Source organism: Electrophorus electricus, chromosome 11 (assembly GCF_013358815.1).
Source record: "Electrophorus electricus isolate fEleEle1 chromosome 11, fEleEle1.pri, whole genome shotgun sequence".
Lineage (NCBI taxonomy): Eukaryota > Metazoa > Chordata > Actinopteri > Gymnotiformes > Gymnotidae > Electrophorus > Electrophorus electricus.
Window position 1 is genome coordinate 19,794,632 of NC_049545.1, and position 25,095 is coordinate 19,819,726.

At 46.0% G+C, this 25,095-nt stretch overlaps 1 protein-coding gene across 3 annotated transcripts in view; it reads right to left on the reverse strand.

Moving 5' to 3' along the window:
• LOC113575498 (MAM domain-containing glycosylphosphatidylinositol anchor protein 1) overlaps positions 1 to 25,095 on the reverse strand; it is a 197,261-nt gene that overhangs the window by 36,416 nt on the left and 135,750 nt on the right. For all 3 annotated transcript variants that reach the window (XM_035531889.1, XM_035531888.1, XM_035531890.1), the window contains 2 exons: positions 18,839 to 18,969; positions 13,630 to 13,735 (listed from right to left, as the gene is read on the reverse strand). In XM_035531889.1, the coding sequence (XP_035387782.1) occupies positions 13,630 to 13,735; positions 18,839 to 18,969 (237 nt within the window). The remainder of the gene's footprint in view (positions 1 to 13,629; positions 13,736 to 18,838; positions 18,970 to 25,095) is intronic.

Genomic DNA, 25,095 nt, shown 5'->3' on the forward strand with positions numbered 1-25,095 from the left:
GTGCAGGCGCCATCTCACGACATCATTTTCCTACACGCCTTAGCCGAGAGCAGCATTACACACGGCGATCTATTATTTAAGTGGGTGGAAGGGGGGGGGGAGATAAATAAATAAAATAAATAAAACCTCTCTTAGCTTTGTAATAACGAAGCTCTCAGACTTTGAAGTTTTTTAACTCTTCTTAAAGAGAGAAGGGGAGAAGAGAAGAGGAACTCAAGACACGTGGGATGTGCAGAAATAGATGTTTTAAGATGCTGGCTGGAGTGTCAGATGTCCAGAGAGCCCGAGATAGCCATCGGGGCTTTGAAGATAATTACTGTAAATTATGGTTTGTGGTTGGTGTCACCACTGAGCAGACGTGCGAGGGGATTGCGCTGATAAATTACAGCCCGTGAGCGTGGCTAACTATTATCTTAAGGGCGTGAAGAGCTGGTAGGAGACCAATTAAAAGCCATCGGATTTCAGTAGTAATGATGAGTAATGACTTCCCTTAATGCCCGTGGCTCTCCGCGACATTTGGGGAAAAATGAAGAACAGACTAACATACAGTATTTATTTGTTATTTCCAATCCATATTTCAGGCAGGTTTCTTCAGACACAGAAACGTGTAGGGTTTACTGTAGTTGTTAGGTAATACAAATTAGGGATTACACTGTACACACACACACGCACACACTACCTCCTTCTCTCTCTCCTTCACAAAGAGACACACACACACAGACAGACACACACACATACAAACATACGCTCACTCTAACAAAGAACAGATTATACATGCAAGCTGCCAACAAAATGGTTTTAATACATAAAGAGTAGCTATATATTTAAAGGATCAATATCGTTTATGCCAAGGAGGTACTGGCAGTAAATCAATGGCTTTGTAATCAGGCTCTCGGTTCTTTCGCTCCAGTAAAGTGCAGCTGAAGTAGCTCCATGGCTTCTGTTCTAACATCTCAAAGACCCTAGAAAGAGGCAGGAAGTTTGGAAAGTGGCTTTGTGATTCAAGCGTTCTTTAGCAGAGTGAGGTTTCATCTAATTATAAGACTGTGTGCGTGCGTGTGTGTATTTGTGTGTGTGTCTTTGTGAGGGAGAGAGAGAGAGAGAGAGAGAGGGAGGTGCATGCATGCATCTGTGCTGGTACTTTTTCTATATTTAAGACCAATATGGAGTTTCAAATGCTAAAAATGTTTTGAGTGCACAGCAAATATGGGGTCAGTTTGCATAAAATCATCTTACGCAAATCAACATCTTGTTGAGGTTTGAAGCCCTTGGAGCACAGCGCACTCCATCTCTGTCTCTGTACCCTCCCAGGCGCCTCACTGCAGGACCAACCTACTGGATATACTGCACTGAACTGCACTTTGGTTCCTCATGAACCCATCACTCCTCCTGCAAAACTGCCAGAGAGGGAACGTGGCCATGTGTGATGGGTGTGCGTCAGTGTGTGTGTGTGGGGGGGGAGGTAGAGGAGAAACTCTGTGGAGGAAAAGATGAATGAGGGAGAGAGAGGAGGGGAGGAGAAAGAGGAGAGGAGAGGAGGAGAAAGAGGAGAGGAGGGGAGGAGAAAGAGGAGAAGAGGGGAGAAGAAAGAAGCAGCAGGTGATTTGTCTTCTGGATTTAATGAATGTGTGAACTTGGTCTGCGTATCCTGGGAGAGAACATAGTACAGCCTCATGGGAAAGAGATTGAAAGAGACATGTACACTCACACACGCACAAAGAGACATACACACTCACATACCCACACATGCACAGAACATCTCCACTATTCTAGTGCTTGTACAAACGCACATGTATGCACACACACACACACAGACACACACAGACACACACAAAAACATTGACCTCTGGAGAATGCTCTATGACTGAATGACCCTTCCAAATGATTGATCTGAATCATTAATTTGCCGTCTTACTCCAGCAGTACAAGCAATGTGTTTTCCCCAAGTGCAGGCTGCAGATCTCTCTGCTACACAGCCTCTGTGTGGGTCAGATGTGTCAGCACTGAAACCAGCTACCAGCACGTGGGTCAGGTGTGCAGCCACTGAAAGCAGTTACCAGTCTGTGGCTCAGGTGTGCCTTCACTAAACTGAGATCAGCTACTAAACACTAAACACTGCACAGGTGATGGTGCAGAGCCATGCTTAAAAGCTCCTTGTTTGGCTGAAGTGGTAGGACAGGAAAAATCTACACAATAACAAAGAAAACATACATACATGCATACATACATACATACATACATACATACATACATATTTTCTTTCCAGGTGAGTAACTGCAGTGTACTGCAGTAAGAGATGTAGATATAGTCAAAATTATATTCAAAATATATATTTAAATCAAGTTTTCATATATAAACTGGTTCCTCCTACTACTAATTCAGAAGCACTTTGCTTGCACAGCTGATGAAGGACTTCTGTCTGAAACGCTCTGTTTCTCTGGAGACTCTGTGTACTTTAGTACAATTCTAAATATCTCTCTCTCTTTCTCTTTCTCTTTCTCTCTCTCTCTCTCTCTCTCTCTCTCTCTCTCTCTCTCAGGACAGCATGGGGCAGAGCACAGATCCTGCTCTCTCTTTTTTTAACTGCCTCTGAGGAAGATGCCATTAACGGGTTTGCAAAGGTAACACAGTAATGGTTCGTGAAGAAGCACACAGCTAGAGGCCACCTTAAGTAAAGGTTTATGGAGGCAGTAACTACAGGCTTTAGGGAGTTCAGCTTGCTGCAATAAAAGGTGATCATTACCACCACTGGACCTGCTGCCCCACCCCAAACACACTTCTGTGTGCAGCTGTTCCAATAAGGCCTGGCCCATGCTGCAGAGTTCTTAACATCCTAAAGGATTTTAAGAACATGAGAGACACCACACATAATGACAGCTTTGACCTTATTGTGTGCATGTGTGTGTGTCCTTGGTAATTCTTCAGTCATCAACGTCGCAAACCTACAAAACTGTCACTCAGAATTGAGTTAATGATCGTCAAATTGGGGTGTGCGCGTATACTTCACTGCAAATTGTACTACCCTTCCATCTTTAACTGTGGTGCACTGCAGTTACTCCATGGAGTCTTCTCCAGAGAGGTAGAGAGAGAAAGAAAGACAGAAAGAGAGTGAAAAGAGCACAAGGTTTTCAGAGAAACAGGCTGCTTCGGACAAAGGTCCTTCACGCGCGAGCACACACACATACACACATAAATATATATAAGGGATCATATATAGGAATATATGAGACAGTGGACTGAACCACACAGACAGAGAGTGGTGGAGAACAACGAGATCCTGTGGGACCTCCAGATCCAGACAGATAAACAAGCAGTGGAGTACCAAGCAGACCCTGCGATAGTGGATAAGATGCAGAAAACTGCAGCGGTAATAGATGAGGTAGTCCTGTACGCTGCAGGAAGGAATAGGGAATGTTGGAGAAATACCAACTGAAAGAAGAAACAGAGAGAATGCGGAAGGTTAAAGGTTATCAGTGGTGATGGGGGGGGGAGGGCTTGGGGCTGTGACCCCTAAACTGGAGGAGTGAGTCCAACAGACCCCAGGAATGACCGCACCAATCTCAGTCCAGAAGAGCGTGATCCTAGGAACAGTGAGAATACTGCACGGCACCCTCAGCCTCTCAGACCACCCACCCACACACACACACACACACACACACACACACACACCCTCAAACTCCCAAATGTCTGGTAGAAGATGTGAAGGGTGAAAAAGGTTATGACCATGGTTTATAGAGCCATCATGGCTGCCAGCTGGGGCAGTTGCGTCTCCTGGTGCATGCAGATATGTCTAGGGCAGTGGTCACCAGCCTTTAAAATCATATCAAACTAAAGATCTACCAGCATAAATATTAGACCTAGGCTACATTAAAACACACTTCATGTCTCGATGGCCTTCAGTTGTGTAAATGATGTCATTGGTACAGCTGCAACTCCAAGTGAAAATTATGGCTCATTTCATCTTTGTTTTTAAAGTCTCTGAATAAGGAGTGAGGAGCACTCTGTGTGTGTGTGTGTGTGTGTGTGTGTGTACTTTGGCAGGCTAACACGAAAAGAAGCTTCAATACATTCCCCCCACCCCACCCCCTTCCTAGCGATCTGGTAGAAACGATTTTTGAGCCTTTAGCGACGCTTTCATCTCAAACTTTTTTGATCGAATCAAACTTCTCAGAGGAAAGCCTAAAGGCCATCACGCATGCCAAACTGTTCTATGAAGTCTTGTTTCCATCTCCTCCCAATGCTGTGCACATCTGTGGTCCCTCACAGATATAAGGGCGATAAAAATCACAATGGTCACCATGGCCCTCACCCACCACAAATGGACAATATTTATTCAGGACTGTGAATCAGTGTCCCACCGCTGGCCGTGAGAGCCTGTGGATGCTTCCTGTGCTGGGGGATACCATTAGGTGGTTACTTTTGATTGGTCAGAAGTGGCAAACTTGTTTCACAGGTCAAGATAAGACCGAAGGACGTCTGGGCTTGGGGGTAGAACGTTTTGGAGAGTGGAGTTGGAGTGGTGGGTTTTGGGGGGGGGGGGGGGGGGGGGATGGCTAACTGAGGAGTGATTAACCCTGAGGAGGTGTGGAGGAATCTCTCCCTGGGCCTTGCTCTCCTGTTTTCTTTCGGTCCCCCATCCTCCCTCTCTCATTCCCTCACTCTTTCTCACTCTCTCTCCTCTTCCTTTCTCTGTCAGGGAGCATTCAGGAAGTATGTTGTTGCATTTCTGTTATTTATACCATGTATTGACTCATTACAACATCTAAGCAACTGTAACGTGTATCTAATCCGCTTGTACTTTATGAATAAACCCTGTTACCTTAAACTCACGTGAAGAACTCTTCATATCCTTAAGAACTCACTAATTAAAGTGAGGAACCAGGCAGAGTTCAAGAGATTGACGAGACCACTTCCCTACAGAATATCCAAACTAGTGCACATGTTTACTAGGTTAAGCCATATTTTAGGCTTGCTGATCAGTAAACCTCCGACAAAGCTAGCTCTTTTAACATTAAGGAGCAAGTTGGTTACTCATATACTCATGAATCGTATTAGTAATTATAATTTGAAGTCAGATAAGTTTTCCACGCATTAAACCTTCATCCGCACGCGTTTCCATCACTGGGGTAGGAGTAAGAAAATGCAACAGCAAATTCCCCTACAGTTGAACTGCTTAACTGCAGCGAATGAAACCTCATTCTCTCACTCAAGGTGAAAGTCTTACGCCTTTTTGCTCTGTTTTTCAACAGTCCCTCCTCAGCCATTTTTGAGGAGTCAAATTTTATGAGAGAAAGAAAAACCCTGCTTATCTTCCTAGCTGACTAATGAGCACCGATGCAGAGGGACACAGCTACAGTAAACGTGACAACCACAGCTATGGTAAACATAACTACCGTAGCTATGATAAACGTGACAACCACAGCTATGGTAAACATAACTACCGTAGCTATGATAAACGTGACAACCACAGCTATGGTAAACATAACTACCGTAGCTATGATAAACGTGACAACCACAGCTATGGTAAACATAACTACCGTAGCTATGATAAACGTGACAACCACAGCTATGGTAAACATAACTACCGTAGCTATGATAAACGTGACAACCGCAGTGGTCAAGGCACTCATATGGCACATACAATGGTCATGGGAGATCTGGAAGATTAACTGGCCTGGGGAGGCCAAAGTCCTCAATGATAAGGTGTGGAATTTTCCACCATTTTTCAAGCTGAATTGGTTTGTTACAAATGTCAGGCGTGTATTTATGATACAGGATAACTGGTTCTCAGAACAGACATCCTGATTACCGATAAGAAACACTGCAAAAACTATTATTATATTTACTATTAAACTAATTAAAAAAGACATTTTAGAATGCTGGTACAACCCTTAATTTATTTACCTATCAACTGCCCACTATATAGTAGTCTTAAGGGTTTCCTTTGCTATCCCCTTCACAAACTGCTCATGAGAAGTTTTTCTGTTTATCGTCCTCCCCAGTGGTGAAATGAAATGTTCGCCCTCGAGTGCTGTACACAGTTTTTGTAGATTTAAAAGTGGTGAAGGTGATAATTAGCTGATTCAGCTCCTGATCATATTTCCCTGTTCCTCTCTGTATCACGATGTTGGCAGGTGGAGTGTGGAATGTGTTTTACAGACAATGTCTGCTCAGTAGAGGTGGTCCTCTTGTTACCGGGCAACACACCCAAATAAGAGCTGTCTCCGCTGCCAAAGACAGACTTTTACATTCTCTTAGCAGCAGTGATGTGCTTCACATCCAAGGGCTACACAGTGTATTTTTATGACTTTCTTTCTGATGATTTATTTTATTTTTTTAGTTTTCAGTGAGAATTGCAACCAGCCCTTCAGGGGGGCTATCTGAAGACGAGCTTTATTACGCTTCCCTGTGGCTAATGTGTTTCATATTTCACGAATTGTCATTTCTACTACAATTTAAAATATCTATGGTCTCTTGCCACATTTGTGCTCAAATTACAGGGACACGTATATCTACTTTTCACCAAATATGTGTTTACAATCTATAAACATATTGTTTCATCTAAAAATGATGTAAACATTTAAACAGGTTAGGAATACCCCCTCAGAAAGGCTCTGGAATTAAAACTACACTACATAAGGTCTGTTTGTTAAAATTGAAAGAAAGACTAAGCTTTACTTAGTCAAGAGAGAGAGAAAAAAAACCCTGCTGAAATATAGTGTCTTCCTGCTGCAGGGAGTCACCCTGTAAAGCATGAAATATTCATTCAAAGTCAGAGCTTTGGGGTCGGGTCGGCTGGAGGGGGGGGGGTTCGGAACACATCAGAAGATGTCTTTACGTATTAATGTCTCACACATAGGCTCAAAAGGAAGGTTCAGCTCAATAGGGTGATTCCCTGAGTAATGTAAGTGGGGGTGTGGTTACCTGAGTAACATAAGTGGAGGTGTGGTTACCTGAGTAACGTAAGTGGGGGTGTGGTTACCTGAGTAACGTAAGTGGAGGTGTGGTTACCTGAGTAACGTAAGTGGAGGTGTGGTTACCTGAGTAATGTAAGTGGAGGTGTGGTTACCTGAGTAACGTAAGTGGAGGTGTGGTTACCTGAGTAATGTAAGTAGGGGTGTGGTTACCTGAGTAACGTAAGTGTAGGCGTGGTTACCTGAGTAACTTCAGTGGGGACGTGGTTACCTGAGTAACTTAAGTAGGGGCGTGGTTACCTGAGTAACGTAAGTGGGAGCGTGGTTACCTGAGTAACGTAAGTGGAGGCGTGGTTACGTGAGTAGCTTAAGTAGGGGCGTGGTTACTTGAGTAACGTAAGTAGGGGCGTGGTTACCTGAGTAACGTAAGTGGGGGTGTGGTTACCTGAGTAACGTAAGTGGGGGCGTGGTTACCTGAGTAACTTAAGTGGGGACGGGGTTATGTGAGTAACGTAAGTGGGGGCGTGGTTACCTGAGTAACTTAAGTGGGGGCGGGGTTACGTGAGTAACGTAAGTGGGGGTGTGGTTACCTGAGTAACGTAAGTGGAGGTGTGGTTACCTGAGTAATTTAAGTAGGGGTGTGGTTACCTGAGTAACGTAAGTGTAGGCGTGGTTACCTGAGTAACTTCAGTGGGGACGTGGTTACCTGAGTAACTTAAGTAGGGGCGTGGTTACCTGAGTAATGTAAGTGGGGGCGTGGTTACCTGAGTAACGTAAGTGGAGGCGTGGTTACGTGAGTAGCTTAAGTAGGGGCGTGGTTACTTGAGTAACGTAAGTAGGGGCGTGGTTACCTGAGTAACGTAAGTGGTGGTGTGGTTACCTGAGTAACGTAAGTGGGGGCGTGGTTACCTGAGTAACGTAAGTGGGGGCGTGGTTACCTGAGTAACTTAAGTAGCGGCGGGGTTACGTGAGTAACGTAAGTGGGGGTGTGGTTACCTGAGTAACTTAAGTGGGGGCGGGGTTACGTGAGTAACGTAAGTGGGGGCGTGGTTACCTGAGTAATGTAAGTGACTCACAGTCCTGATCTGCACAGCTCTCAGAGTTAGTGAATGGGGGCGAGAGATCTCACTTTACACTGGAATGGCAAACCCATTCATCTTCTGCTGCTTCAGCCTTTGTCAAAGAAAAGAAAAGTTAAGTGAAGAAAGAAAGGTGAAGCGAGCTGGCAAGCTAAAAAGGAGCGCGACGAAGCTTGAGCCAAGGACCAGAATAGACACAGGCTTGGCTTACAATGCTGGTGACAGGTCAGCAACCTGAAGGGATTCGGGAGTACTGCTGAGTTGACTGCTTTTATTGCTGAACAAGTAAGTCATGTTGGTGGTTAGCTAGCGACCTCTCAAAAATAGCCATATTATTGATTGATAAAATTTAATATTTCCTTTGTTATGTAAAGCAATGCAATTGTGAAGTTGTTTTAGCCAGAGAGCTGTTAGCTGTTGTGTAATATTGAAGCAGGATTAAAACATCTGGAGAACACTGTCAGATTGATCAGACACTCTGAAAGCTAAAATTTAACCCAGCGCTTGATGATATGAATACATATGACACTGACACATTTATGAGTTTGAAAGGTCTCAAATGCAAATCCAATATTATATTGATAAGGATATGATTACAATAGTAGATAATTCACATATGTGCTCAGAGGATGTTTCCATTACTGAGCTCTGATTGCGTTCCCTTTGGACACTTCTGAATGTGCTATCAATCATCAGATAAATCTGTTCAAATTACAACCCATGTAACAAAATCGTCTGCACATTGCATTCAATTTCATATTTCCACCAGAGAGGTCGCCAATTTGCCAAATTTACACAGTGCAGATTTAATATAATCAAAATAACCTTGCCTGGCCTTCTCTATGATGTTTACTCCTATGCACTTTTCTTTCAAATTCCAGACACAGAAAATGTATGAAAATGACTTCAAACTGCCCAAGGCTGCCCACAGAAGTTCAGTGCTCGGCGTTCGGTGTGGTTTTCACACTGCCTCGGAGACATTGGCAGGGATCATATCAACGCTCAGCCACTGACACATAGTGGAAGCAAGTTTTTCATCTATTAAGGCAGATTCTCTGTGCTAATGATGGGTGCTGAGAACACGCAGTGCTGATGTAGTTACATCAGCGCGGATTCACGGCACAAGGCTTTGGATACTGGCGTCTTACCCCCCGTCAGATTTAAAACAAGCTCTTGACAACGACGAAATATGTGGCAGGATCGGAGACAGGTCCCCAGTTGTGGTTTCGTAGGACGGGGCTAAACGTTTGCGCAGCGACTTGACGGAGCTGGCGGGCAGCGTGGTGAAGAATCGATCTGGAATCCTCTTGTCCTCCATATATAACAATGCTTCACCATGACTATAACAACGCTGCACCGCGACAAAGTGATGAAGATTACCGAGGTTCATGTGTGGCTTCACAACTCCCTCTGTGAAGTCTGCTCCACCCATGAGGGGGGGGGGGGGGTGATGAAAACCGCGGGCTTACGGACGCTCCCTGGAGAGTTGGAGACCTTGGAACTGTAGACCCTTTGCAGCCTGGAAGGGCTCATGACAGCTCCGAGGCTACAACCTGTGACGAACTCAAGAACCCTGTGTCAGCTGCAGGTCTGGAACCTTGGCAGGGCAACTCTATCTACAGTAACATAGACTATCACAAGCTTAAGCAGTGTACCCATCATATCTTTATGATTTTTTAACTCCTTCTAAAAGGAAATTTTCAGTATAGTGAGTCCTGCATTTTGGTTCTATTTGCAGACAGTAAACATTTTACTGTTTGTAGTTTAAATGTTAATTTTGTTTAATGTGAACATCTCTCTTTTGTAACTCTTTAATTTTAGAATACACATAATACACAAACATTTCCATTACTTGGTGTGGTGTGCTTAATGAATAGAATAAAATGGCTCCTGCGTGGCTAAACAAACTAAATTATAGCTTAATAAACAGAGCACCAAATATGAAGTGTACGTCTGCTGAAACACCTTGGCATCGCTACGATCTAAGTGGCTGGGGTGAGATGTGGGTGTGGCTGAGCGGGACTGATGCACCAGCAGTACTGAGAAAGAAGCATCTGTGGGTGTAAGCCTGGATACGCTGGATTGTGTTGCATCAGTCCAGTCATACTCCTGGGCCTCATATAAACCATTCCTGCTCTTTCTCTTTACCCTTGTCTTGATTGCAGGTTTTTAATAAACTTAAGTTGCTGTTCCCTGACAGCCAAATGTGTCGTTATCTGCAACAGATTGCTTTCGTGCTGTCCGAACAGCAACAGACAACTGCTTCGGCACTTTCCAGCTTCTGTATGTTAGTGGCATCCAGTGAGTGGTGTTTGTTTTGCTTTTGACATGACCCTGAGCAGGATCAGGCAAATATTACGCTGCATTTCACGGGGTGGATGGCTGTGTGCCAGCGACCGACATGTCCTTTGTGATGGCGTCGGTTTTTTCCAGATATCTCAATATCTGGCACACTATGAGCATCAGTCATATCCTATTCTGTGGTGATTGCATCTTTAATTGACTGATGTTGTAACAAAGACCATATAAGAGTGATACCTACTGGTATTGACTTGTGCTTTTAAACTCAGGGGTACAAACTACATACTGTTTTATTACTGTTATAATGAATTATACCAATGTCTTAAAATGAAGTAGTAGTAGTAGTTACAAATCATTTTAAATTATATATATATATATATATATATATAAATAATCTGTCCATTTCTGCTGACTGTTGTCCTGCCTTGAAAGAGGCTTTGCTTATCTCTGAATCTCTCTGACTCTCTGGAAACACTAATGATACAAACACGAATACCTCCGTTGCTTTCAGTGAAACATTGTGTGATGTGTTTTTTTTTTTCAGGAAATCCACATGCATCAAAAGACCCCTTTGCTTTGATGTGCATTTCTTTCCTCACTTGTGCTGGGTTTAGTATTCTGGCACTTTCAGTATTGGGTTTTCAGTGATGTTGCTATTACCTTTATTCCTTCAAATCATATAACACAACTTTAAAACATTCTTGCACAGCTTTCTGCATTAGCTAATGCCACGTAATGACACACATGGTTACATATGCCCACCGTACATTACCTTGTGTGGCTTTTTGGGAAAGCTCACACACATTAATACCCATGTGGCTAGGAGAACCAAAGTTCTGTGAAGAGTGCAAGTCTTTTCACAGCTTAGTCTCTAGAGAAAATACAGTGGCAGCACCCAGACCATGAACAGACAACACGAATGTAAAATCGGATATTCCAGAAGTTTCAAGAAATTTGCCTTGTTTTTTTACTACTGAGAGCCAGATCTAGTCACAAGATCATGAGGATATGTCCAAATCTCCCATGTCATTAATCTTTGCCCCAGGATCCATCCTGGGGCCCGTGTACTGGGAGTCACCCTCCCTGTACTGGGAATCACCCTGATGATCTTTTGTTGTGGGCCAGGCTCATATGGTTGGTGATCTGAAGCTCCATGCAGCCCTGCATCTCATCTTCATCATGAACTGTAGTTATATGTTTAAACAAATACTTCCTTCTGACTTCAGAATTCTTCCAGGGTAATTTATTTGAAACAGCTTTTACCTGAATGCCGCAGCATTCAGTCAATGACTGTTCAGACATTTGTTTCTGAACAGAACACTGAAAACGAAAGTAGCCTTGGAAAACCAAATCTTGCTCCAACTGGCTTTCTTAATAAGAGCACAGGGAAATGCGAAGGCCAGTGCAGAGCTGGCAGGAGGCGACCTTGACCACTGACACAGCAAAAGGTGGAACGCCAATCACATGCCATAATGCTAACATCGTTCTTTGATGTGGGGGGAAAAAAGTCAGAGTTTGGGGAATGTTGTTCATTTCGGGGAGAAGTGGTGTGGTGTGTTCCGAGCAGGCAGGCAGCAGCCAGTCATGGCCCCGGTAGAGAAAGAAGTGTGACGCAGGGTTCTACTCGCTAAGGTGCGACTGGCAGGCGATTGGTACAGAGCAGCTGGGGTGAGCGGAAACACCCTCTGAAAATATAATATGCGTACTAGGGAAAGCCTTCCTATAAACCCTAATACATAAAATCAAATATAAATAGACCCCTTTCTAATAGGAGCACTGGTTTTCCTTCATGTACAGCACAATAAAGCTGCATTTACTGCTGTTGTCTCCATTGAGACAAAATATTAAGTGAGTTGTGGCATTACAGTGGCGCTCTGATCAGGTCCACAGATCACAGGGTTTTCCTCCTCTAAGTGGCTTCAGAAGCACATGAATGTCACACACTGAGCCACTGCTGTTCACGTGTGAACATGAAGATGCTCCAGTGGGTGTTAGAGGGTCCAGCAAGGTGGAAAAATGAGTAATACTTTTGCACTACTTAAAAGAGTGAATACTAAGTAATATGTAATATGTAATACTAAGTAAGAAATGATATGTAATATGTAAATGAGTAATATGTAAATGAGTAATTCTGTGCAATATTCTCTGTCAAGACCCAGCCTGATTATTTCCATTGTACAACTATTGATTTAGAGGTGAAGTTTCTCTCTCTCTCTCTCTCTCTCTCTCTCTCTCTCTCTCTCTCTCTCTCTCTCTCTCTCTCTCTCTCTCTCTCTCTCTCTCTCTCTCTCTCTCTCTCTCTCTCTCTCTCTCTCTCTCTCTCTCTCTCTCTCTTTCGTCAGGCCCAGTGAATTCTCACCCATCCCACACCAAGCACGGGTCTCAGCAGGAGTGCTGGGGCTTGGCTGAGACATGAGCTGCCAACAGCGCTGGGGATCCGAGCTGCTCAGGCTGGGCCAACAGCTGCCTGTGCAGCCTCCTGCCTTAAGGGGGCCCACGGCCCCCCACCAACATTCTTGGCTCACACGCAGAACCAGAGCTTCTTCCACCATCTTCTTCCTCAGTGGGTCTCAGCAGGAAAAATGAAAAATGCTGGCTCACCATTTTATTATCTCTCTCTCTCTCTCTCTCTCTCTCTCTCTCTCTCTCTCTCTCCCCCCACCTGCTTTTCTTAATCAGCACTGCATTCAGTAAACAAAACTGCCCTAAAAGTCTAACCTGATCCTGTCTGCTTAACCTGCCATAATGCTGCACCCACCCAGTGCATCCCCTGGGTAGCACAGTTCAAGCCAGACTGACCCGCCTTTGGAAATGGAAGACAAAATGCGTATTTAGCAAAAAAAAGATTCTCCCTCTGACACTTCTACCCAAGTCTGCTACAGCCAGCCACACCCATCACCTCTATTAACAGCCATCTCCCCTACGCTCCATTCATTACACTGCAGAAAACAGAAAACTGCAGTGTAGTACAGGAGCCACAGCAAAGTTCATGCAAGAACACCAGATGGGTTGCACAAACCCAGTTATTCAGTAAAAATGTGAAAATATTTTGAATATTTAATGAAAATATTATGAAATGAAAGTAAATTAATGAAGCTGATAATTTTGGACATTTACATGTATGTGATGTTTTCCCTTCCTTATATGTGTATAGTTTTAGTTTGACCTTAAATCATTTTTGCTGTTCCAGGAAACAGAGCAGGAGGTTTATCTTTACATGCCCGCGGCGGCACTGGCGGTGTGGGTTCCTGACACGGGCCTGAGCCCCGTTTGGGTCTGGGCCCAATACAGTTCTGGGCCCGGTACAGGTCTGGTGTCTCACCCACTCTACTGACCTGTTTCAGATTGCTTGTCTTGTTTGCACTTCCCCTTGGTGACCGAGACGTCGTCAATAGCGATGTCTCCCTCATAGCCATCACCGCGGATACCCTCGAACACCACCTGTTGAGATAACGTTTTGACATTTTTAATAAGTTGAAAGTTTTTGTCCCATTTATTTAGTCACCCCTCATAAATTATGCTTGTTTATTAAGCATTTTTACAAATACCAGAGAAAAGTACTTGCAACCAGTATTTTTTTTTTTATGTTTTAACAACACACACATTACAGTCTTTGGTATGCAGGTCTGAGATGAACAGAGAAAATGTAATCATATTTAAATGAAAGATCAATACATTCTACAATACATAAGACAAAACTATACAGATTATTTAAAACCGGCATTTTGTAGCGTCTCTCTCTCTACTTATCCTTCAGCTCCGCCCTCAACAAATGCCTCTGGCTCTGAGCTGAACTCTCAGAGCATCGCTGGCTCGCTACCCAACGCACACCTCAGTTACAGTAGGTCTGGAGCTCCCTGCTTGAAGCTACTCACACATGTAATCCTAACTCTGTTAACTGTGCTATGGTAGCACACAGCGCTGCTCAGACACTAACACACAGACAAGCACAGACTTCTGACAGCATTTCAAACGGGGAGACAATGCTTGTACAGAACAAATGAATTGATGGATAAATGCACTATAACACACCTTCACACCACCCAGGACAGTTTATCAGTAGAGCCGAATCAGTCCGATCTGTTCCTATCCATTCAGAAGCCACTGATCTGATGAACTTTCTAACATCCCCTGTTTTTATTGTTGTTATTATTTTTAGCCACTTGCAGTTAGCAGCAGACTGTCTCTCCCAACAGCAGGCTGGCAGAGTGCAGAGCAAGCGTTGGTATTCATGACAGCGAACTATATCAGAGGCCCTCAAAGGGGGGGGCGCTGCCCGAGAGCCCTTCACGGCACCCGGAGAAACACACAAGTGCGAGGTCAAGTCTTCTGCCCTCCGCACACCAGAGCTATCGTCTCTGCGAAAACACTTTTCACCCCTGAGCTCGGCAGGAAATCCAATTATACACACATGGACGCGCACGCGCGCATACATGCACAATTGCGTGCGCGCACATACAAACACGCGAAGCTTCCATAAAACTCCTGGCCCTTTGCTTAACGCTCACCTGCGTCTCTCCGAGACGGTTCTGAAGAAGTTAAAAGAAGAGTGCAGAGAGGAAGAGGAGCGAGAGTGGGGGAGGGGAGGCGTCGAGAGGAAGAGGAGCGAGAGTGGGGGAGGGGAGGCGTCGAGAGGAAGAGGAGCGAGAGTGGGGGAGGGGAGGCGTCGAGAGGAAGAGGAGCGAGAGTGGGGGAGGGGAGGCGTCGAGAGGAAGAGGAGCGAGAGTGCGAGAGGGGAGGCGTCGAGAGGAAGAGGAGCGAGAGTGCGAGAGGGGAGGCGTCGAGAGGAAGAGGAGCGAGAGTGGGGGAGGGGAACGGCGGGCTCCCTGCCCCGCTTGTCGGGGAGCTGGGGGGCACAGTCTGATTGGCCGAGTGTGGTAGGGTGTCAGCGATCGTCATGCCGACTGTCTCCCTCCTGCTGCTAATTGGCCCCAAGCCTCGGAGGACATCAGAGCGATGTCAAAAGTGGACCGCCTAACATACGTTTATACACACACACACACACACACACACACACACACACCTGATTAACCACTGACTGTAGCCATTGAAGGCCATTATATACATCTGCTTAATTAAACCCATAGAAAGCACACTCATAAGGAGCGTGACAGCAACCTACAGCTCCTCACGTCCCTGCTGGGCGAGTCCTCCCTTCTGGTTACTCACCCGGTGTGTTTGTTCTCTATCTCCTGTCTTGGTTAGCACATGTAAATCCCCCTGTCCGCTGGGGAGTGCATTAGTGGCTTTGACCTCATTATGGAGAAGGACCTCATTCAGTCTGCACGCACACAGCCTTCATAGCGCACTCCGAGAACTCCAGGCTAATGCAAGAAACCCATTATTCTGAACGCCCTCAGCGTGTGTAAGTACATGGGCTGCCATTTTTTAATGGGGTGCGTTCGCGCGCTTGTTTGTGGATATGGGAGAGTATGAGGGAGGAGAGAGAGAGACAGAGAGAGAGAGAGAGAGAGAGAGAGAGAGGGAGAAGTTAATTAGTGTCTGTGGCCGGTAAAGGTTACGAGAGAGTCATGGTGTCACTGTGTATTCCTGTGTTCCAGTATCCCTGCACTTCTGCACTCGTATGTTTGTGTATTTCTGTATTCTGGTCTGTATTCCCGATATTGCTGTATTTGTGTATTCCCATCAACAACCAGCCACAGAAAGAAAAGGATTTGGGATAAAAATAAAGGAGCAGAGAGATGGAGACGGAACACACACACACACACACAAACACACACACACACACACAGACACACACACACACACACACCCACACACACACACAAACACAGAAAACCGATGGGAACGAAAAGTAATGGAGAGAAAGATGAGAGGTTAATGGATGAAAACCTAGAAATGAGAAGCAAGCAGCAAGGTCCTGACAGTGAAATAAGAGATAGCTGTGCAAACAGAGTCATGGGTGGGGAGGAGAGAGTCTGCAAGTGGAGTTGGATGTCCACTTTGTATTGGTGTGGGGTTTTTTTTACCCATCCTCCCTCACTGCCAACACCCCTCCTTTGTCAAGCTCTTCCTGTCGTCGTCATCTTCCTCGCCTTTACTGGCGTCGAAACTCGCCTGCACGCTGTACAGGCCGGACAGTAGGGGAGCAAGAAACCACGTCGGAAGCTCGGCAAGCGCCGCGTCGCCCGGCGTGTAGCCTTTAATCCTCACACTGATCTCGCGTACCCGCACGCGGTAGCTCTCAGGAGCCAACTTCCACGATGCATGCAGGCAGCAGTGCCAGGGACTGAAAAAAATAAATGAATTTCACATCTGACTTTTTTATTTATGAGTGACTGGTAAAAGTTGGGAAGTCATCGGGAAGCAGGATTTTAAGAGATTTGGGAACAAGAATGAACGCCGTTCGTAGCCACAGCCTGCCTGCTGATCTGCATGGGTGTGACAGGGGGCAATTAAATCTCCTCCGAAAGAGGACAAAACCCAGCAGGGTAACCGGAGGGAGGCCGGACTCCAGCTCCATGGCTGACGCAGGTGAGCACATTCACTAAAATGATTATTTTTTTAAACCGCAGAAGTTTATAGAAAGTTAAAAACAACTCTACTGGATACATTTTAAAATTTAAATGTAAATATGATATGAAAACTTTAAATTAGAGGAACTTGCAATGATGCTACTGCATGTTATAATGTTACAGGCTGCTGTGGTAAATGCGAAGTTAGTAACTTCCTCTGAATCGGGGGTTTAACACGGAAATGTTGGTGCATCACTCTCAGCGTGTGACTGAGAGGGGATGCTCAGAAGCACTGAACAGTAGCGTAGGTCACTCCTTGTACAAACATCGCCACAAAGCTCAGAAAAACTCTGAGTGCTATCGATCCCACTCGGAAGAAGCTCAAACACCTGGGAAGATTCACGCGTGCCAGTGACCCAAGGGTTAATGGTGGAGCTAAAGAACCGCTCGGTGTTGACGGCAGGGTGTGTGATTTCCCCGTAGTCCTGAGATCCCTCACAGGTATGCCCTCAAGGCCAGCGGCCTGGGGTGCCCCACAGAGAGACACTCTGCATGTGAGTCTGTGTGTGTGTGTGCGTGTGAGTCTGCGTGTGAGTCTGTGTGAGAGTCTATGTGTGAGTCTGTGTGGGTGTGTGCGTGTGAGTCTGCGTGTGAGTCTGCACGTGAGTCTGCGTGTGAGTCTGCGTGTGAGTCTGCGTGTGAGTCTGTGTGAGGTTGCATGTGAATCTATTTGTGAGTTTATGTGCGAGTCTGCATGTGAGTCTACATGGGTCTGTGTGTGAGTCTGCATGAGTCTGTGTGGGACTTTGCATGTTAATTTGTGCGTGAGTCTGCATGTTTGTCTGCGTGCGATTCTGTGAGTGCTCGAGAGAAACCAGATGGCCGATAGGACGACCGGATGGGGAGGAGATGGCAGTCTTGTCCTCGCAAGGCAGCCGCTGCTGTCCAAGATAGTCTGGCCCAGACTTTCACCATCGGCTGGGTGGCGAACTGAACCCCGGCTGATAATAAAAGGCTTCGGAAGACCGGACGGAAGGGGATGTTTACCACTCCTGTCGCTGGCTCTTTCTAACACAATGCAGGCAAGATTTCTGAGCACGCTGACAAAAAAGAATAAAAATGCAGTGGGTTAGAAAAACACCAGCTGGAACAGAAAGGTGAGCTGCGAACCCCTAAAGACACACTCAGTCCCCTCAAGCATTTACTGTGTGCACAGGGACCGTGAGGCCATAACTCAGAAGTTCAAAACACAGTATTTATTGTGGGTCTACAGCATTTCTGAGTTTGACAAACGGAACTGTTAGCCTCAAATTAACAAACGCTCTCTTGACATTCGCGGGTAGGACCTCAAACCGATTCGGCCGCGATAACTTGGAGAATAATTAAAGCGATTCTTTGAAAAATAAACAGAGAAGTGAGAGTTTAGTGAGCGAGTGGAATCAGCAGAGGATCATCGCGAGCGTCAGTCCTGCACGTCACCCCGGCGCACGGCTCACCGCGGCGGATCTTAACGAGCTCGCCGCTTCCTTAATGAACCCTCAGGAAACAGAGGAAGGCGGAGGAGTGACAACGAGTAAGAGAACAAGGGAGAACAAGCGAGCGAGAGAGAGAGAGGGAGAGAGAGAGAGAGAGAAAGATAAAGAGGAAAGAGATGGTGCTTGGCTTGCTCTCCGCTTATTTGTGACTTTTTTATTCATAAGAAGGGGAGCCATCGTAAGGTCCTGTTTCAGCTCAGCGCGAGAGACAGGAGGGAAGGAAGAGTGCAGACAGAATGGAAACAAAGGAAAAAACTTTAAACTTCCCTCAGAAATGTATTATCCTTTTTTTAAAAATTCATTCATTTTCTTAGAATGGGTTCCCTCCTTTATTTCTGATACGTTTCTGACACAAAAACATTCCGACTCCCTCTCTCTCTGTCCTCCTTGACCGGCAAAGGTCTCTCCGTCTTGACCCGGACTCGGCAGAACAGAAGGGGCCGCGGGACAGGATATGAGGTCGTTTCCTCACAGACCTCTCTCCGCGTGGGAGCGCGGGCGAATCGCGTCACAGCTGCGTGAAACTCCCGTACCTGAAACGGCCCTCCCGGGTACACGACGACGCTGGCTTTCGTCCACACGGGACCCTGGTGTCCGGAGAGTGTCCACACTAGGCTGTTGACAGTGGCGATACCTTTGACCCTTATCAGCACGTTCAGAGTCCCTGGGGTGGGAGAAGACCACAGAGGGCAATTATTATTATTAATTATTACACAGGGACACAGACACATAAATCCACCAGAGCTGAACAATATATCACTTGTCAATTGGTATTGGATATTCTGGCCTTTGCAATATGGATATCATAGAAGGCTCCAATATGCAAATGTGTTCTCTCTTTTTTTATTGTGTGGGGATATCTTAACAAGCTATATGGCTTTTTTTGTTTGTTTGTTTGTTTCTGAACAAACAAGGTGAAACCAATTAGCTTCCAGTCTGTTCTATTATGGCTCTGATTCCTTAAGGTTTTTTTTGTAAGATACAGGGTTCTGTGCAAATACAGAAAACGTGTCTCCATAACATTGCAGAGCTATGAGTCTTCTGACAGACTTTGGGTTTGATGCAAATTTGTGTGAAGTTATGCAATACTGAATATTATCATACGCTTCAATACACAAACACACACACACACACACACACACACACACACACACACACATAGACACGCACTCACACATATACAAACACACACATATACACTCAATCGCACATATTTACACAAACACACACAAACATGGACACACATGGAGAGACTAGCGGCAATGAGTATAACTATCATCTGTTTGACACACTGCAGAAAGTTAGTCTTGTAACTTATAGCTTATGGGAACCAGTGCATAATTCATAATGCATATTTTGGCTATAGGATCAGAGTAAGGCCCCAGCACAAAGTAAAGGATCTTAGAGACCTGAAATATCGAATGATATATGTATTTTTAAGGTCCCAGGAATCTGTAGGTCCTTGCCGACTGAGATGAGCCTCAGAGGTGCTGGACACTTAGTCTGCTGTGGTGCTCTAAGCAGATGGCACACCTGTGCAGTAGGAAGCCGAAGTCTATAGGAAGTCTATAGGAAGCCGAAGTCACTCCGCTCAGCTAGAACGACGCGAGTGGTGCGGTGCCACGGAAAGCATCGAAGGAATTTTCCAAAGCCCCTGCTGGGGAAGGTTTTAGTCGATATGCGTGCCAGTGTAGACCAGGTGGACCGACCTGCTTTCCAGAGGTGGAAGGCTGAGCGGTTTGAACACGTCACACTAGGTGTGTGCGCCGCACCGCTACAACTACACGGTCCACAGTGCACCAGCATTGCGTGACCCCAGACACACGGGAGCGACATGCAGAGCAGAGGGGCAGGGGGAGACGCCTTTGGGAATAAACCACGAGAGAACGATAAGGTACTGGATGCCATGCTATTATCCCTTAAGATAAAGCGTTTCATTGCATTTTTTTTTGGCTGCGATAAACCGCAGGGATCGTAGGAGTGTCAAAATCAAAACTTCGAATGGGTTTTAGTGTCCCGTCGCTTACAATAATACTGTCTCCTAATTTAGGTGATTAAGGATATAACACATCCTTGGCTGACCAAACAAGGGCACAGATCATAATCCATCTTTCGCTGCCTTATATAGCACGGCGACTCCACTCTCCAACACATATCCTCTGCTGAGGCCTACACGGTCCCGCGCAAACACTCGCTCGTCCCCCTAATGAGCGAGACACACGACGAGGCCAGGAGGGTGGGGGTGGGAGGTGGATGTGTGAGCCGGAGCCAGTGAGACTCCATCATGGAGAGCACAGCCTGCTGCTTCCACTGTGTCTCACCACACTCTTTCTTTCCTCCGTAATGAAGGAATGCAGGTTAGCGGCAACGCGAAGTCATTCTGACGGTTCAGGTAGACTACCTGGTTGGCGGATGATTGACGTGCGTGTGTGTGTGTGCGCGTGTGTGAGTGTGTGACTGTGTGTATGTGTGTGTGTGTGTGTGTGTGTGTGTGTACCTGTGTTTGCTAGATTTCATAATCAGTCATTCATAACCACGGCAGATAAAGTGTCAAGACCTTGTGACACCTGTTATGAGGTAAAGTGGGGTAATGTGTAAGAAAGGCATTCCCCAATGATGAAGTCCTGTTCCAACTTTCGCAGTTATCAAACCTAACGAACTCCAGGCCTGACAGAGATGTGGTCTAATACGCTCAGAGCCAATCGTCTGGCAAGCCAATATATCCACAGGCAAATGGAGTGCCATGTGACAGGAGGCTTTTTGCGGTTCCACTTGCAGAGGGGAGGAAGAATCAGGGACAAGTTTCTGTCAACAACACTGAAGTACACACTGAAGGACACGCTGAAAAACACACTGAAAAAACACTGACGCACACACTGAAGGACACACTGAAATACACACCGAAGGACACACCGAGGGACGTGCTAAAGCACACACTGTAGTTCGCGCTGAAGTACACACTATAGTATGCACTGAAGTACACACATCACACCTAGCAGTTTGCATTTATTCCTTAAAGGCACACACAGTTACAGAAAGACGGAAAGAAAGCGAGAGAGGTGGGAAGAGATAAAGAGCTGGAAACAGAAAGAGAGGAAGGGAGAGACAGAGACGCTGCAAAAATGTCAAGAGAAAATTTAGCACAACCACTTCTGACTTTGAAGAATCAAATAGTTGTACAGGTATGCAAAGATGATATACATGAGCTTAGTACACCCAACTACACACACGCACATGCGCAAACACACACATGCACACACACATACACACACACACACATACACACACGATTTGTTTATACACACTGTAATAAGGAATTGATACTGGAGCATTTTAATATCCCAATTTGGCTTCAGAATTGAACTATGTAATGTTTTTTTTTTATACTTGTGACAAATCACATCAATATTTTAAACAATTCTAACATGTTTTTATTTATGTTCAAAGCCAGTATTGTATTACCTGCTATAACAAGAATGTTTTTGCGGTTCTGTCAGTCTAGTTTAGGGATCTATTTCATCTATTGCATTTCATTTCTGTAATGACAGATATTAGGAGAACAGTCTCAACACGAAGAAGTTTAAAAAAGAATCATGATACCAATGTCCAGACCCCACTATACTCTCTCTCTCTCTCTCTCTCTCTGACTCTCTCTCTCTCATTCTCACTCTCTCTCTCACTCTCTCTCTCTCTCTCTCTCTCCCTCCCTGTCTCTCTCTACTTTCACCCGCTTCCTCTCCTTTTCTCTCTCTCTCATTCACTCACTCACTCTCCTTTTATTGATCTAACAAGGTAATGTAAAGCTTGTCTGCTAGGCTGTGAAAGATAGACAGGTCTGGTGATAGCTTAATTTGCCCAGTGTTTACAAACACACACACACACACACAGGCCCACACAGGTGCACACAGGCGCACAAACACACAAACACCCCCCCCCCCAGAGAGTGGGAACTTTCTTGACTTGGATCTCAGGTTTCTTTTTAAGGTAATCACCTGTTAACCAGCATCAACGTTCCGGCATTCCGGAACTTGGCACCATGTGGCACAACGTGTGTCTGCATCTACCCCTCTGATTGCAGATTACAGCGCTGATTACATATCGCTTTTCAGAATGTCATGGGTGTTTTTTTGTTTGTTTTGTTGTTGTTTTGTTTTGGGGGTTTTTGTTGTTGTTTTGTTTCTGTCGAAAATACCTGGAGCAGAGAACCTCATAACCCTTCTTTAGCATTCAAATATGCGTGGATCCTGATTGCCCTTGACTCTTCCACACGTCACTCTACCTTTAATGAGAAAAGCTCGAAAATGGTTCAGCCTCCTCGGGTAGTCCAGAGGTCCGCTTGTTGAACCGGTGCTGTAGTTCTGCTCTGGAAGGAAGCCCAGCGTTTCCAGTTGAGCTTGGAGCGCGAGGGCTTCCGCTGCCCTGTCGCTACGGTGACACGTGAGCTACTGCCACTAAATGTGAGCTGGCTTGGCTTCCTCCCCCGATAAGATGCCGCGAACGGCAAACCGGCAAAGCCGATTACCGCGTCTAGAGTGCGGCAGGGAGAAACGGTACCGCAAGAAAGGAAGCAGGATGTGTGTATAAGAAGAAGTTTGCTAGGGCAAACCCAGACGCTTTCATCAATGTAGCAGATGTGTACAACGCGGGTGTGTCCACAGTCTGAAAGGACAAAGATCCGGCGCAAGATTGAGAAGCAGACAAAAGAGGGCGAGCAAAGAACTCGGAAGCACGGGGATCGGTGGTTCCGCCAAGGAGAAACCGGAGTCGTGCGCGATGCATTAGTAACGCGTGCGGCTACCGATCAAACACAGCAAAAGATGCGGCTCAGGTTTGAGTGGAGATGGAGGGGCGAGGAGCAAAATCCGGAATGGAACTAACTGGACTGGAACCCCTCATGTGCGAGTCTACATCATATAGGCATATTTCAAACACGAATGACAAAATTCCCACTCCAGCATTCCGCTCCACTTAAACAAACAGGGGGCCTGTTCCACTGGCTCTCTCTCACACCGTCCGTGACACCTTCATAATGTGACAGACGCGCGTCCTCCATGCTTTTGCACAAAATTTATTGGCACTGTGGTGCCTTGACCCAGAGTGGATTCTCTTCTGACGGTGTTCAACTGTGCAGCCAATGGGAACCAAGGTGAGTCCTCGAATAAAAGGGTCACCAAGGCATATCGCCATGTAGCAGGATTAAAGAGCGATGGACATACATCACCGCTGCTGCTGTACATAATTCAGCCGTCTTGGGGCCGTGTCCCAGGTCAACATGCCCACAAGCATTTCAACACTTAGCTCCAGCTCAAAGGTTCGAGCTGTTTGGAGAATAAAAATCTGCACAGCAACAATGGGCGTAAAAAGATCTTTCCCATTGAGATCTGCCAGCACCGCACAGTCAGACGTTACTATGATCTCTCGACGTGACGGGTCTTGAATAGAGCCAAAACTGCGGAAAGGAGTGATGTCAGTCCTGCGTTGTCTTTTTTTTCCCCTCGTTATAGGCGTCTCTTGCACCGATGTTCTCTCGCTTTCTTCTTCTACCCCTCCCTGCCCTCACAGTCCCTGTTCCCTCCCCAATCCTTCTTCGCAAAGCCTAAATAATAAAGCACAAAACAAACAAGCAAATGGCTCAATACGTGAGCCACGTTGGGGAGCGAGGTCGCACTGCAGAGACCGCGGTACCCCATTCTTCTATTGCTAATGGACGGCTTGTTTAATTCCAGCAATGGCATGGCCATTACAGCTCCCGAGTCTCCCTCCGCTAAATTTCAGACTCTGTTATCTAATGATTTTAGGGGCTGTGACTGTGTAGAACTATTTTTCACGTCGCTAATCTGGGACATGCTTAGTGCTAGCCTCGCGCGGCCGGCGCGGCGCTCCGCTCCGGCGAGGCTAATGGGGGGGAGAACGCGCCACAGGACACCCGGCGTAACGAGGGCTCACGCGGCGGCGCCTCCCTCCCGGCCTCGTATCTGCGCCCGCCAAGATGCCCACATGTCAGCGCCGAACCCGATCGTTAGCGGATCACGCGCTCAGCACTAGCAAGCGGCCGATGCCGGCCATAAGGGGGAATGACTGAGCATTTTAGCAAGATCAGAGGATAATGAGGGGCATGGTCAGGGCATGGTCAGGACATGGTCAGGACATGGTCATGCTAATAGCTCTCTGTGCCCGGATCGCTGGTTGTGAGCTTAATTGATGGTTGGAGACAAAGCAGCTTGGCAAACTGGTAGCAGGTAAACTAATTTGGAATGGTGACATGGTGAGCAGCACAGAGGAGGACTACAGGGTTAACGAGCAATCCCAGATTTATAAATAACTAACCATTTCCTCCTGAAGGCTCTACATACAGAAAAGGAAACTTTAAAATGGGGTCAGAAACTACTGCCCACCACAAGGATGGCAGCACATGTTACTTTGGACAGTGGGATCAGAAGAGAAGAGTGTGCACTGGGCGAATGAACGAGAGAGAAGGACAAGCACGAGACGGAAGAAAACGGAAGGAGGGAAGCTCGTCGCTCTAAAGATGAATAATCTAAACGAGGCAGCGAAGCTGGATTTAAATATGTAAATGCTAGCAAGAGCTAACTTGTTTAAGAGCCAAAGAAACACAGGTCAAACAGAGGATGTGGTTCTGCCTTCAGCCATCATCACTGTGTACATTTGAGGGTGGGGTTTGTGTGTGTGTGTGTGTGTGTGTGTGTGTGTGTGTGTGTGTGTGTGTGTGTGTGTGTGTGTGTGTACTTGCCTATGTGAGAGAGCACCCTGGGGTGATTTTGATCATGAT